General features: G+C 50.2%; 9 protein-coding genes across 9 annotated transcripts in view; 5 read left to right on the forward strand and 4 right to left on the reverse strand.

Moving 5' to 3' along the window:
* Positions 1-1,582, forward strand: PPTG_16831 (hypothetical protein; the record flags this gene model as incomplete). Its single annotated transcript, XM_008914340.1, has 3 exons — positions 1-1,083; positions 1,152-1,504; positions 1,570-1,582. The coding sequence occupies exons 1-3, from the start codon at positions 484-486 to the stop codon at positions 1,580-1,582; spliced, it is 966 nt and encodes a 321-aa protein (XP_008912588.1). The 5' UTR covers positions 1-483.
* Positions 1,583-2,359: 777 nt separating this feature from the next.
* On the reverse strand, positions 2,360-3,235 carry PPTG_16832 (hypothetical protein; the record flags this gene model as incomplete). Its single annotated transcript, XM_008914341.1, has 1 exon — positions 2,360-3,235. One exon carries the CDS (start codon positions 3,233-3,235, stop codon positions 2,360-2,362), a length of 876 nt encoding a protein of 291 aa, XP_008912589.1.
* Positions 3,236-4,047: 812 nt separating this feature from the next.
* On the forward strand, positions 4,048-4,935 carry PPTG_16833 (hypothetical protein; the record flags this gene model as incomplete). Its single annotated transcript, XM_008914342.1, has 1 exon — positions 4,048-4,935. Exon 1 carries the CDS (start codon positions 4,096-4,098, stop codon positions 4,933-4,935), a length of 840 nt encoding a protein of 279 aa, XP_008912590.1. The 5' UTR covers positions 4,048-4,095.
* Positions 4,936-5,100: 165 nt separating this feature from the next.
* PPTG_16834 (hypothetical protein) lies at positions 5,101-5,436 on the reverse strand (the record flags this gene model as incomplete). The annotated part of the gene is made up of 1 exon (XM_008914343.1): positions 5,101-5,436. The coding sequence occupies one exon, from the start codon at positions 5,434-5,436 to the stop codon at positions 5,101-5,103; it is 336 nt and encodes a 111-aa protein (XP_008912591.1).
* Positions 5,437-5,540: 104 nt separating this feature from the next.
* Positions 5,541-8,534, reverse strand: PPTG_16835 (hypothetical protein; the record flags this gene model as incomplete). The annotated part of the gene is made up of 1 exon (XM_008914344.1): positions 5,541-8,534. The coding sequence occupies one exon, from the start codon at positions 8,532-8,534 to the stop codon at positions 5,541-5,543; it is 2,994 nt and encodes a 997-aa protein (XP_008912592.1).
* A 406-nt stretch (positions 8,535-8,940) lies between these two features.
* Positions 8,941-10,384, reverse strand: PPTG_16836 (hypothetical protein; the record flags this gene model as incomplete). The annotated part of the gene is made up of 2 exons (XM_008914345.1): positions 8,941-9,974; positions 10,042-10,384. 2 exons carry the CDS (start codon positions 10,382-10,384, stop codon positions 8,941-8,943), a joined length of 1,377 nt encoding a protein of 458 aa, XP_008912593.1.
* A 307-nt stretch (positions 10,385-10,691) lies between these two features.
* PPTG_16837 (hypothetical protein) lies at positions 10,692-11,806 on the forward strand (the record flags this gene model as incomplete). The annotated part of the gene is made up of 1 exon (XM_008914346.1): positions 10,692-11,806. Exon 1 carries the CDS (start codon positions 10,712-10,714, stop codon positions 11,804-11,806), a length of 1,095 nt encoding a protein of 364 aa, XP_008912594.1. The 5' UTR covers positions 10,692-10,711.
* Positions 11,807-11,836: 30 nt separating this feature from the next.
* PPTG_16838 (hypothetical protein) lies at positions 11,837-13,246 on the forward strand (the record flags this gene model as incomplete). The annotated part of the gene is made up of 1 exon (XM_008914347.1): positions 11,837-13,246. One exon carries the CDS (start codon positions 11,837-11,839, stop codon positions 13,244-13,246), a length of 1,410 nt encoding a protein of 469 aa, XP_008912595.1.
* Positions 13,247-13,430: 184 nt separating this feature from the next.
* PPTG_16839 (hypothetical protein) overlaps positions 13,431-14,841 on the forward strand; it is a gene marked incomplete at its 3' end in the record, with an annotated part of 2,696 nt that continues 1,285 nt past the window's right edge. Inside the window, exon 1 of the mRNA XM_008914348.1 lies at positions 13,431-14,770. Coding sequence (XP_008912596.1) covers positions 13,448-14,770 — 1,323 coding nt within the window. The 5' untranslated portion in view covers positions 13,431-13,447. The remainder of the gene's footprint in view (positions 14,771-14,841) is intronic.

The following is a 14,841-nucleotide window of genomic DNA, read 5'->3' on the forward strand; positions in this document are numbered from 1 at the left end:
AGCCAACGACACGGTGGTCTTCGCTACGGATCTAAATACCGTGCTTCACACAATAAGTGCTCGAGTGTTTCCTCCATGCAGTGAGGTTACGATCCGGTCTTTGTGGTACAGCTACAGCTGCGCAAGCACTATGTGTTGCTTTATATGTAACAAGCTTGCTTTGAGCTCTTATATCAAAGACAACAGCCACGAGGAAGTTACTTGCTTAGCAAACCGAGGGGTCTTTTGAGTTTCAAACCAAACTTCGAATTTCGTTGAGTATTCTTCTTGCCGTTGAGGAAGCACTACGATGGCTTGCGAAGACGACTGCGAAATTCAAGCCTCCCAATGTCGGACCCCGAAGATCCTCTCAGCCAAGTTGGGACCCATGTTGGCTTCACTTAAGTCGGTCGGACTTGCTCAACTTTGCTCATTTCAAAACTTGATCTCAAGCACACAATCGATACCAACCAACAACCAACTCAACTCAACACCGCAGCAACCATGGTCATGGGCAAGCACTCCGATAAAAAAATCGCCACCGAGGAGGAATTCTTCAAGCTGGAGCAAGTGCTCAACAAGACTGCCGACGACACGTACAACTGCCTCAAGTTGCTCAAGAAGGAATTGTCCGACTATGACAGTCGCAATGGCAACCACTCCAGCAACACGGCAGCACGTTTCATGCGGACCGATATGCGCAATGCCAAGGACACGGCGATGGACCTGAAGCACGTGGCTCACGATATCAACAAGAACCAGAAGCCGTCCAAGACGGAAACCTCTTCCGCTCGCAATATAATGGACTCGACAGCCAGAGCCATGGAGGCCTTAAAGGCCACTGCTCGCAACTACGACAGAGAGAACAAACAGCGCATGGGAGTCAAGGGCACGATCGATGCCGCTGTTGGCGGACGCCGTGGCAATGAGATGGGTGAGAACCGCGGACCACATGGCACGGACGAGATGAGGCACGAGAGAGGTGAGGATCGTGGTTACTTCGGGACGAACGACAGGGAAAGAGATGAGAATCGTGGTAACTTCGAGAAGAATGAGCGCGATCGAGATGATGACCGTGGTTTCTTTGGAAGCAACGAGGTAGAGGTGAGGATCGTGGTTTCTACAGGAACACGCACGAGTCCGATGGTGGGGTCTTGGACAGGAACCGAGAGGAAGGCCAACCACGCGAAGGCTTCTTCGGGGGTGACGAGAATGAGGAGCTGCACAGAAACATCCCCGGTAATAAAGATGATAACGGTGGTCGCATCACGGGGAGTTCTGAGACCGTGGAGACGATCGTGCGAAAGGTTCTCCGCGACCACTTCAGCCTCAACGCGCTAAACCACCAGATCAAGGCCGCAGAAAACTCTATTACGCCGTCCCTCGTCGAGCGTGCGAAGGAGAAGATGCACGATGTGAAGGAAAAGATCAAGGGCGACAAGTCCGACCCCGCCTACAGTCACCACAACGAAGGCCAGCACAAATCCGACGCTGCTTACAGTCACCACAACGAAGGCCAGCACAAGTCCGACCCCGCCTACAGTCACCACCAGGAAGGCCAGCACCATCAGCAAACGGCTATGCCATAAGGAGCGGGGAGTAGTTCAAGCGTAAGTGACTAGGAGGAAGTAGTAGTATCGGTTTCTAGCACTTCAGTTGTGAGCTTTTAATATGAATACCTTGATATTGACTCAATATTATTGAGTTTGCTTATTATTTAAATCTTTACCAATGCTACACAATAATGTTTCTGAAAACTACGAAAATTATTTACAATATTAAGATTAATCGTGTGTATAGCCATTATACTTATTTTTTGGGAGGATTGAAAAACAAATTCAGTTACTGACGCGCAAATATGTTTTTGGTAAAGAGCTAAAAAAAAATCCTGAACTCACCAGTAGGCCTTCTCTTTTCCGGAGATCTCTAAAATTGAGAAGTAATCTTCATCTTTAAACCTAAATTAAGGAAAGGATCTCTTGGACTTGTACAGTAAAAAAAAACAGTTTGTCAACTTTTCGATGAGGTTCTCAGCTTGCTGATCATTGTATGCAAAAACAGCATAACTATTGCAGCAACACTATGATAATTCTAGCTTTCCTACTACACATTTCCCAAGCATTTGGTTTTATTCGATTAAATCAACAAATTTTTGTAAAGACTTTATGAAACTGAGAGAAGACAACAATCCTAAAAAAAAAAAAAAGCACATTGGCTCGAGGTAATCTGGAAGTTCCCGATATTCCCGCGTTCAGGCACCTGTAACATAGACATCGATCTGTTGAAAAAAAAACTTTCATAGCAAAACTATCTCATTATCAATGTGTTCATAGTAAAAGCTTACAACTGAAGTGCTAGAAACCGCTACTACTACTTCTTCCTAGTAACTTATGCTTGAGCTACTCCCCGCTCCTTCTGGCATAGCCGTTTGCTGATGGTGCTGCCCTTCGTGGTGGTGACTGTAGGCGGGGTCAGACTTGTCGCCCTTGATCTTTTCCTTCACATCGTGCATCTTCTCCTTTGCACGCTCCAAGAGGGACGGTGTAAGAGAGTCTTCAGCAGCCTTGATCTGGTGGTTTAGCGTGCTGAGGCTGAAGTGGTCGCGGAGAACCTTTCTCACGATCGTCTCCACGGTCTCAGAACTCCCCGTAATGCGACCTCCGTTATCGTCCTCATTGCCGGTAATGTTTCTGTGGTGCTCCTCGTTCTTGTCATTTCCAAACAAACCTCCGCGTTGCTCGTGTCCATCTCGGTTCTTGCCAAAGAGGCCACCGTCGGAGTCCGAGGAGGACGAAGAGGATGAAGAGGACTCCCTGTTCCTCCCCAAGAAACCACGATCCCCATCTCCACCAACAGCGGCATCGACCCTTCCCTTGACTCCCATGCGCTGTTTGTTCTCTCTGTCGTAGTTGCGAGCTGTATCCTTTAAGGCCTCCATGGCTCTGGCTGTCGAATCCATTATATTGCGAGCGGAAGAGGTTTCCGTCTTGGACGGCTTCTGGTTCTTGTTGATATCGTGAGCCACGTGCTTCAGGTCCATCGCCGTGTCCTTGGCATTGCGCATATCGGTCCGCATGAAACGTGCTACCGTGTTGCTGGAGTGGTTGCCATTGCGACTGTCATAGTCGGACAATTCCTTCTTGAGCAACTTGAGGCAGTTGTACGTGTCGTCGGCAGTCTTGTTGAGCACTTGCTCCAGCTTGAAGAATTCCTCCTCGGTGGCGATTTTTTTATCGGAGTGCTTGCCCATGACCATGGTTGCTGCGGTGTTGAGTTGAGTTGGTTGTCGGTTCGTATCGATTGTGTGCTTGAGATCAAGTTTTGAAATGAGCAAAGGTGAGCAAGTCCGACTTAAGTGAAGCCAACGTGAGTCCCAACTTGGCTGAGAGGGTCTTCGGGGTCCGACATTGGGAGGCTTGAATTTCGCAGTCGTCTTCGCAAGCCATCGTAGTGCTTCCTCAACGGCAAGAAGAATACTCAACGAAATTCGAATTTCGCGGTTTTCAGGTTTTATTTCATAAATGATATGGAGTAAGAAAAAACAACAACATGACAGCGGTTTTCATGAAACGTTCAATCACGACAGATTGGTCTCTTCGAAATTTCAAAAACTCATTAGAAATGTGAATGTTGGCTAGGTCTCCTTCCGATCTGTCGCAACAGTTACAATTTCATAAACTATAACACCATGTACATGTAATTTCCACGTACATTTATGGCTATGACGGTAGATACTCGCCAAATGCAGTGTTATAGTTTCTAGTGTACTGCTACATGCATTCCTTGTGGATAGTGAATTGGCCATGGTAGGACGAGAAACATTTTTTGTTTTATTATTTTATCTGCGAGCTGTTCCCCGTAAAAAAACTCTAACGAAAGCGGCATGAAATTTCACATATATCCGCTTAATACAAATCCGCGACAATATTGGTATTGCCGTTGAGCACTACAATGGCTGCATAAAGAGCTGAGAAATTCAAAGCCTCCCAATGTCGAGTTTATCCCAACCTTCTCTTCAACTAAGCAAGTCGGATTGAGTAACCCCACTCATTCATTTCGAAACTTGATCTCAAACACACAAGTCAATACCCAAACCAAGCTCAAAATCCAGCAATCATGGTCATGTGCAAGCCTTCCGATCACGACGTCGCCATCGAGGAGGAATTCTCCAAGCTGCAGCAAGTGCTAATCCAGACCTCCAATGATACGTCCAACTGTCTTAAGTTGCTCAAGAAGCACTTATCTGACTACGACAATCGCAATGGCAACCACTTCACCAACACGGCAACACGATTCATGCGGACCGATATGCGCAATGCCAAGGACACGGCGATGGACCTGAAGCACGTGGCTCACGATATCAACAAGAACCAGCCGTCCAAGACGGAAACCTCTTCTGTCCGTAACATGATGAACTCGACAGCCAGGGCCATGGAGGCCTTAAAGGCCACTGCTCGCAACTACGACAGAGAGAACAAACAGCGCATGGGAGTCAAGGGAAGGGTCGATGCCGCTGTTGGTGGAGATGGGGATCGTGGTTTCTTGGGGAGGAACAGGGAGTCCTCTTCATCCTCTTCGTCCTCCTCGGACTCCGACGGTGGCCTCTTTGGCAAGAACCGAGATGGACACGAGCAACGCGGAGGTTTGTTTGGAAATGACAAGAACGAGGAGCACCACAGAAACATTACCGGCAATGAGGACGATAACGGAGGTCGCATCACGGGGAGCTCTGAAACCGTGGAGACGATCGTGAGAAAGGTTCTCCGCGACCACTTCAGCCTCAGCACGCTAAACCACCAGATCAAGGCTGCTGAAGACTCTCTTACACCGTCCCTCATGGAGCGTGCAAAGGAGAAGATGCACGATGTGAAGGAAAAGATCAAGGGCGACAAGTCTGACCCCGCCTACAGTCACCACCACGAAGGGCAGCACCATCAGCAAACGGCGATGCCGTAAAGAGTGGCAAGTGACTAGGAGGAAGTAGTAGTAACTTCTAGCACAAGCATAATATATGGACACTTTAATATCGATAAACAGGAATGAAGAAGATACCCGCTCAATTGTTCTTGACGTGACTAACCTCCAAATGGTTCTTTGAGGCCTAGCAAAGCGGCTTTTTGCCTAGGCACCCGACACTGAGACGCGAGTTGTGCGAGTCCACGGCTGGTCGAAGACGTTCACCACCAGTGCACGCGGCGACACGCACGAAACACTGGCACAATCTCCACCGCGTACGCCGCGACAACCGTCGATCCGGAATTCATAATTCGTTCCAGCAACCACTTGGCTTCTCACCGACACGATCGAGCTCACACAAACGTTTGTCGTTGACAAAGCTTGCAGCAAGACTGCACGAGTATCCGGCGTGATGGCGGCGCTAGACCACCCTCCATACAGTTGCTCGTCGGCTTTTGCCACTCCAGCCAAAGTCATGATCACCAGGAACGCACGCAGCATCCTCGCCTTGAACAAATTGCCAAATGAGAAATTTTTCAGATGGGTGACGACTATTTCCCATTTTCTATCTCTCTTTATGGTTTAATACTTTGGCACAACTTTGTTCACATCTCACCAAATATGTCACGCGAAATAGGTTTCATCTGCGCTGGCCGACGAGAGCATAAAGGAACACTCGACACGTTGGGAACGAGCGATTCGATGTCACCGTTGCCCCCAGTAGAGCGCTGAAGGATCGAAACTTTCACATTGTCGGTTGCTCGACTAGATCTCGGTCCCGGAGTCGTACCTTGTTCGGGGTCAGGCTCAATGGGAGCTGCCACACTCACTGCAAATTGTCGAAGAGTTTCCACAGCGTCACGTGGCAGCTTTAATCCCCACTGCTGTTCCTTTATGACACCCGAGAGGACATGGAAGAGAGCGCTACCGCCACTGAGAGTAGATTCAGACCCCACGAGAAGCAGCTTCTGTTTAGCACGCGTTAGAGCCACGTTAATGCGACGCCAATCCGTTAGCAGTTCACCCACGTGCTTCTCCTCGTTGCATCGGACAAAAGAGACCAAAACCACGCCCTTGTCCTTGCCCTGGTACTTGTCGATGGTGCTTACTTCAATAGAATGAATCCAGTCGGATCCCCCAGCTCGACGGAATGCAGCAACGGCAGTTAGATGCTGGTGAATCAACGCCACTTGAGACCGAAAGGGAGAGATAACTGCGATCTCATCAGGTGGGACCGACCCAAGGACGAGAAGCTCCACAAATCCAGCAATCACCTGCGCTTCCACGACGTTTTCCATGCGTCGACGACCACTACTTCCTAACTGCGTAGTGCTCGACCTCTCCGATGTTGCTTCACCCATGGCGTCCGTATCTAGGAACATCACGCCTTGGTTATTGGTCAGCACTCGCATTGGCCACACAGACTTCTGTGCGATGGTGTCTTGCCGCTGCCATCTTGGCTTAAGATGGTTCGACGCAACCTTAAACGACCCGCACTTGAGCTTGTCGCCGTACACCAGTCGATTCGCCAGCAGCATGATGTCTCTGTTCATTCGATACTGATACGACAGTTGTTGAGTCGCTTCTGGGTGAGCTTCAGCCAGTCTTCGAAACAAACTCACATCCATGCCTTCTTTGCGAGCCTGGGCGTTTGCCACGAGTGGAGGGAGCTGGTAATGATCTCCCACAAGTACAAACGTATCTGCGCAACGCAGAGCGCTCAAGACAATAGGCTGCGTGATTTGAGTGGCCTCGTCGACGATGCAGAAGTCGAATCGCCGCTTGGCAAACAACACATGGTTATTCACACTCAGACACGTACAGCCCACCAACTGAGCATTAACCATCTTGGCTTCCATGGTCCGGACGCTTGAAATTCCTTCGAGTTCCGCTTGTCGATCGAGTGTGAAGTCTGCAATCATGGGGTGGACCTGAGCAGCGTTGCCGATCCGAAGCATGGGGGTCTTATAATCGAGCAGCTTGAGCAGTAGGTTGTCCACAGCTGAATGAGTATAACTCGTTACCAGTACAGAAAACCCGAGAAACAGCAGCACCCGAACAGTGTAAGCGATTGTCGCGGTTTTGCCTGTTCCCGGCATTCCCAGTACTAACGCATAATCGAGAGAGCTCAGTACACGTTGGACAGCTCGCTGCTGATCGATATTCAACTCGTAAAACGCATCCAGTAACGATTGACCGTGCGCTGCCACACTACCGTCATGGTCGTCCTTAGCACAATCTCGACATCGCTGCGTAATGACATCCGTCACCCGACAAGGTTTAAAATGCGGACGAGCGAGATGCACAATCAGGTTTCTTCTTCTCGTATCACCTGTTCCTGATACTTTGTGGTCGCCATTGCCATTATTTCCTGCTGAGACCATCGAGTCCATACGTACCTGCAATTCAGGTCGGTTCACTAACGCTGTTCCGGCTGAAACCACCTCTGGCGGAGGTCCAATAAATAATTGCACGAGGTTTTCTTTCGCGCGTCGTAAGCCACTCATGATGGAGTCTTTATCCAGCCTCCACGTATACTCTTTACCCACGACAGACTGGCCGCTTTTCACGATCAACGGGATACTTTGACGTGACTCAATTGTAATAAGTCCATGTTCGATCTTGCGAACAGTAGCACGAGACACATGAACCAGAAGATTCTTTCCATCAAGCGATTCTGCCGACAAAATAACACGTTCGTCCACTCGGAAACGCACGTCTGCGAACGACGTTGGTTGTGAATTAACCTCACTATCTCCAGTATCTCTTCGCTTCCGCCTATCGCGGACAAAACGTAGAGTTCGTTTCGCTCCAGACTCCGACAGCGCAGGCGAGTCGGATACCATTTTGAGACTAGCAATGCAGGTACTACCCTCCTGCGCTTTCTCGCGTTTCCAACCAACTTGAAGCCACAGAGCGCGGAGATTCTTCTCGGCATGCTGCTGTTCCAGATCAATGAGATGATTCCAGTGCTTGAAATAATTTAAATCTGCTTCACCAAGATGTTTCGTCATCAGAGTGAATAGTTCACCGAGACCACTCGAGTCCTCGGTGCCATTTTCTGTTGCCGCGTGGTGTAAAACGCACTCGTCAACCTGAAAACAACGCTCACACTCTCTGCGGTTGCGTATCATCGGCGGGAACACCTGAGCGGATGTAGAGCCACCGATAGACTTCACTTTTGCAATAGCACTGGCGAAATTATTACGCGTCATGATGAGCCCACGAACATGAGTCGCCATGGCTGTGATACGGTTGGTCTCAATGGGCGGAACGTAGATCAATAGTCCGTCCTGACAGCGTTGGCGATAGCGTTCGTTCAGTAGTAGAGTATACAGGATCACTTGACCCTGGTGCTCAACGCCGGCATACTTTTTGCTTCCTGTTTTGAGCTCAAGAGGCAGAACTACGCTCCCAGTGCGTTCACCATTTTTACCCCCTGGGTTAACGATGGTCCCCTCAACAGATGCATCCGTGGCTCCTTTAAGTCCCCACTTAATGGACCACATCATTTCTTCCGTGGATAAAATACGGGTCACGCGTGCCTTAGATCCATTCTTGGGCGGAATCTCGTTCAAGGGCGTTCCGGATCCAGCCATGGCTCCGTTTACCCACGATCGGTAATCTTCAATCACTCGTTGAAGCTCAAAAAGTGTCTCTTCTTCATTTAACCCGCACTCCACAAGACCTAGAATACTGCTCACACATACACAGCATCAGAACACGACTCGGATACGACCACGATCTTGCACGGACGTACTTGGAATTCACAATTTGCTTAGCTTCTTCGAGAAGAGCCTCAGCGTTGTTCAAGCCATTCAGAAGTGCGTTCTCGAAGAGGTCGTGCTTTAATGTACCCAGGAAAGCCTTCTTGTTCGTCGGGCGGTTGACAGCTAGAGTTTCCTGGAGCACTGCTCGTCGCAAACAACCAAAACTTGTCGTCACTCTGGTGGGTGACACCTGTAAAGAAACCGCGTGTAGAGTAACATAAACTTCAGCTTCACATCAAAGTTGAAAAATCACTAAACATACCAGTATATCCGGGTGGACTACCACGACGTTGTGTGCATTATCCACGACAATCCGCGACAAGTGTCGGCTTACTGGCGTCTTGTTATCTTGCGAAAAGAATCCATCTCTGTCCTGCTCAGTAAACACAATGTTGATCGTATCGCCCGCTTCAACAAGCACATCATACCAGTCTTCGCTCAGCTGAGCCTCCAGTTGTACATCTTGGTCATCTAATAGACGCAACAGCAGCGAACGGTTAACAACGTCGCGATCCACTTCTAGCACCAGAAAGCGCTTGAAGCTTTCGGGTACTTCTAACTGCTGAGCTGCGCCAGTGACATGCATTGACCGCACCACTGACGCTGGATCGTGAGCTGGAGGCAACGGAGAAGGCTTTTTCGTGTCACTATACACCGCTGAAGGCATGGGTCGTGGAGTTAGCGCGAGGTTCTGGGATGATACCATCTCTGTCTGTGATTGCGACTGCACTTGGCTAGCTTCAACGGGAGCTCTCTGGCTCGCTAACTGGTCCAATAACGCCCAGGATTCGTCCGTCAAGTCGTCAAAGGGGTCCACGTTGACCACTGGGGGCTTATCCGGTGTCTTGAGAGCCTCCTGCTCTTTGATTGCCTCCAGAGTCTTGACAACCTTCTGATTTCTAGTCCTTTCCTGTGATTTATCTGCTTCCTGTGTCCGTAGTGAGCGTGGCGACTGTGTCCCGGTCGATGAGTTGCTTGGAGTTGGAGTCGGCGTCATCTTCACGTCGTCGTCCGTCGAAGAAGAAGCAGCTGCAAATGGCGGCAGCGATTGCTGCTGTTGTGGTCTCCTACAAGACAATGCTGTGAGGCTTGTTAGAGGTAGAGTCACGTCGGGACTGGCATATTTCTGCTCCATCTGGTCCAGTACATTGAAAAGTTCGTCTTGTGAGTCTCCTCTCTCGGTGGAGCGTCTCCTCCTGGCTGTATTGGGTGTCCCCTGTGTTGTGATTCCTCTCTCAGGAGGACTGAACATCAAGTGTCTTGAGGCCGCTGCAACATGCATCAACCTCTGGTCAGTCGTACGACACCTCTAAATAGTAATAATTGTTGTTGCCACCTTTCTCCTCTTCATGCTGCGCCGCCTTCCGACGCGTGCGAACCCGTTCTCGACCCGGTTTCTTCTCCTCTTCACTAGTGGAGGGAGGTGACTGTTGACTGGCACGTGCTAAGCGACCCACAAAGCCCTGCATCTCCCTTCGAACAGCCATTTTGCCTGTGCCAGACACTTTGATCTGCTTGTCTGCAGGCGAGTCTTTCCACACAATTTTGGACTCGCTGCCTCCCGATCCGGGCGTGCGACTGGCTGAAGAGGATGAAGACGATGCCTTCTTGCCGCCACGCCGGGACGCGCCCGACTCCAGGCGCCGTCGCTTGCGCTTCGGAGTGCGCGCCGTGTCCATTGACCTCTTCCGATATTGCGAGCAGATTTGTTGCAGTTGGCGCCAAAAATCCGAAATTAGTTACAGTCTGCTTACAGTACTGTTTTACGTTAATGTAAGATATTGTCAAATTGTCTTAAATCAGTATACCTCTCTTGCATGGGATTACCAATTTGTCAGACCCATTTCACCTCGTCATCATGATACTTTTCGGCCGCAGCGAAACGTCTCGAATTGTTCTGAACGGCTCACGTGTAAGACTTGTGAAAATCGAACTGGTTGCATGGTAAAAGTGATGCCGCGAACAGCAATCAGTTTTCGAGCGTCTTGCTATCAAGCACATTGAAGATGTTGCCGACTGCGCTTTTCGGTTCAACTACCGATACTAAAGCAAACCCGATCATGGAGGTGGACGACAGTGCGCCAGTTCTTTCTCGAAAGGAGAAACGTGAACTCAAGCGGGCAGCTAAACAAGGAAGGCGTGAGAGCAGTAGGGACAAGGCCAAGCAAGATGTAGTAGACCCGGCAAGCAACGAGACTTCGCTTGCAGCTCACTCTATTGTGGCAACATCTCAGCAAAGCCGATTTCACTCGGCTACGTTTGATGCGTTCGGTAAGAACGTGCTGCTGAACGATTTCACGCTATCAATCGTCACACCTGACGGCAGCAAGTCGGAGAAAACGATTGAGCTGCTCGTCGACACGCAACTGAAGCTAAACTACGGTACCAAGTACGCCCTGATTGGGCCTAACGGCATCGGCAAGTCAACACTGCTGCAGGCATTAGCTGACGGTCTAGTTGAAGGACTGCCCCAGGCACTCAAAATCCTTTATGTCAACCAAATGGACACGTCGTCGTTCTCGGACGAGAGCATGGAGAGAACTGTACTACAAACTGTACTTGATGCTGACACCCGCGTATCCGATGTGCGCTCGAAGTTGGCGATTCTGCAGCGAGCAACCACCGTGAGCCAACACTCAGATCCCTTTATCTTCGCCTCTCAGAAGGCCATGCTACTGCACGCGCTACTCGAGGTCAAGGTGATGGAGGCCAAGGAGGAGCTGGTCACCACAACAAAAATCGCCATCAAGCGCAGCGGAATGCGCGGTAAAGATGCCCGTCACCGGCAGCTAGAAGCGGAGCACACTGTGGCTGATCTTGAGTTGCAATTGCGATTTACAGAGCAGTCGGACAGTGAACATGAGACCGTTCAAGCAGCCAACGAAGCGGTAATCTTGCGCGAGATCAACGAGAAGATCAAAGAGTACGAAATAACTCTGAAGGCGTTGGATGAAGCATCGATGGAAGCTCGAGCTCGGCGCATTTTGTCGACTATGGGCGTTGATACAGCTAAACAAGAGGCTCAGCTCGCCTCACTGAGCGGCGGTTGGCAGGTGCGCATTCTATTGGCACGTGTGTTGTTCATGGAGCCCGACTTGTAGCTACTTGACGAACCGACAAACCACTTGGACATGCCGTCCATCTTGTGGCTAAAGAACTATCTACTCTCCATGGAGAAGGTGCTGGGCAGCACGTTGACGATCGTACTGGTATCCCACGATAGATTCTTCCTGAATGAGGTCGCTGAAGAAACGATCCTAGTGCGCGGGCAAGACAAAAAGCTCGTGTATGTTGATGGTAACTACGACTCCTACGAAGAAGCCATGGATACGAAGAAGTTGTTCAACGAGAGACTGCAGCACAAGCTTGACCGAAAGACCGAGAAAATGACCAAGATGGTTGCGCGTATCGCCCAGCAGGCGTCTAAGGGCAAGGACGACAAGAAAAAGCAAGTTGCGGCTGCGAAGAAGAAAAAGATGGAGCGGATTGGAAACGAGCGCAACGACAAGGCGCACCGCTTTAAACGGAGCCGCGACCGGCAAGGCTTCCATTTTACATTGCTTGACGGTGCAGAAGACACTGCACTTTACGAAACTTCGTACAACAGCAAGGCCTGGGAAGCGTTGACGACGCCACCCCCGCAGATTCGAAACCTCACAAAGCTCGCACAAACCACTATGCTTTCTCTGGAGAACGTATCATTTAGTTACAAAGCGGCGGCAGAGATATCCAACCAAAGAGAAAACTCCAGCTCACCTCCTCTCGCTATCAAAAATGTCACGTTAAATGTGGCGTATGGTGAAAAGGTGGTCTTTGTCAGTCGAAACGGAGCGGGTAAGACAACACTGATGAAGATTCTCAATCGAGTTATCAAACCGGATGCTGGTAAGGTGCAGTATTTCCATGGAGCACGTGTGGGGACTCTAATGCAGCATCACGTGGAAGACTTGAAGCGACTGGAGTCTCGCAATCTCACCGCATTGGAGCTGCTAATGAAGTCGATCAGTAAGGAAGAAAATTCGCCCGAGGTATTGCTCGCAAACAATGGAAATTCCAATGGAGGCACCACGTCACTTGAAACCAAGGTGCGTGTGCACTTAAACAAGTTTGGCATCAGTGGTGAGACTGCTGTGTCCGTGCCGCTGGGAGGGTTGTCTGGTGGCCAACTTGTTCGCGTTGGTCTAGCCTGGGTAACATTCCCGAATCCACCCCATGTGCTGCTACTGGATGAGCCAACGAATCATCTCGACATGACCACTATTCAGATGTTTGGTGAGGCCCTGCCCAAGTACCAAGGAGCGGTTGTGTTGATTTCGCACGATATCCATTTCCTCAACATCCTAACGCGAGAACAAGGCGGCAAACGCCTCAACGAAAGTGATAGCGATGGCGACAAGGATGAATCGCACCCTTCACTTCCAGCACGCGTATTCGAGGTCCGAAAGTCCAAGGGGATCGTGTCTGTCCATCAACTAGAGGGCGGTGTGGACGCTTACAGACGGAAGCAGGAACGGATTAGCGCGTCGGTGGGGCGAGTGTAGGACTGGTAGTAGTTAATTAATTCAGACCATTTGGCAACGCTCGCTAATTCAGATTAAACCACCACTCGCTCAAAACACGGCAGTAAACACTTCAACAAAACCCATATGTTTTGGTTATGAGTGAAGGTCTTAGCATGGATACACTTGCTCCAAGTGCAGCAGCCCACCCACTTCACATTTTGCTCGCCACTACCAATCACCATGGCGCCCAACGCAGTTCCAGACACTCGGGAGGTGGCTCGCATCGACACAGGCTCCACCACCTGCCAAATCTGCTTTGAAGAGCTCACGTTAAAGAGCCAAACGACTGTCACTCGCTTCTGCTCAACAACCTGTCCCGCAGTCTTCTGCACGTCATGTCTGGAGAAGCACCTGCAACTGGCCATGGAAGTCCCATACGCGGGAGCACTACCCAAGATCCGTTGTCCAATTTGCCTCATCCCGGTGAACAGACAACGATGGATTCGCTGCTTGGAACCCAAGGCGGCAGCAACAGAACTCCTGATTCAACGGTATTGGACACTAAGCAAGGCCTCGTGCAACTTCACCTGTCCGGGTTGCCACAACGCTCAATACACACAACTGCCAGAGTTCTATCAGGATTCCTATAGAGACTACGCTAACGCTGAGGCTCTCACACTCCGACCCAGCGAGAAAACTCGCATTCCAGAGCTTCGACGCGTTGTCCGTCGATTTTGCCACCACAGCAAGACTTCCACTGCACGCGATGTAATCCGATACGTCGCCGATAACTTTCCAGCTTCCAAGACTAACTGCATAATTCACAAAGTACTCTCGCGTATTCAGGACGAGGAGCGGCGAGCGACGCTGTTGCTGGCCTACCACAGCATCCACCGCCGCGTTGTGAGTCGTTGCTGTGGGTTCTTTGTTTGCTTTAACTGCAAGCGTACACTGTACGATGCCAGCACACCATGTGCATGTGAAGAGGAAGATAAGGAGATGATCAGCGATGAAGACATCATTGAATGTCGCTCTTGTCGTGTGATGATCGTCAAAGTTGAGGGGTGCAGCAGCGTCTGGTGCATATGCGGCTTCTGTATGAGCTGGACTGACGAGCAGCGCATTAAAAAGCTCAACCAACGAAAGCTGCTCCCAGTGGACCCTTTTGACATGACGATGTATGACTACTGGACTTCGTGGCACTACAATTTCCAGTGCGCTACCGGCGAGGACTACTGGGAACTTCGCCAGTCGGCCATTCTCCACAGCCTCAACAATTCTCACCCAGTCTTCCGTGAAAATCTACGTCAATTCATCTGGAAGCGGCGATTCCGCCAGTCGATTATGGGCGCTGAGTTGGCACTGCGACACAGGTTCATGCTCCGGTGGTATCCTGCCGTCACGGAGTCACTCCGAACTCTAGTTTGGCGTCGACGTCGCTTCCATCGGAAGCTGCTGGACGAATCCCGCACAGCTTTTGTCGTTCGCAGTGCTCGTCGTGAAGGAGACAGACTCAAACCCGTTCTGCTCAAGTTCATGTGGTACTGCCGCTTCCACAATAAGGTGCTGGGATCACTATGTCGTCGTTTCTACTGCTTATCAAAGGGCTGGGGAGATCTCACCGAAGAGCAACT

Source organism: Phytophthora parasitica (assembly GCF_000247585.1).
Source record: "Phytophthora parasitica INRA-310 unplaced genomic scaffold supercont2.59, whole genome shotgun sequence".
In the NCBI taxonomy this organism is placed as follows: domain Eukaryota; phylum Oomycota; class Peronosporomycetes; order Peronosporales; family Peronosporaceae; genus Phytophthora; species Phytophthora nicotianae.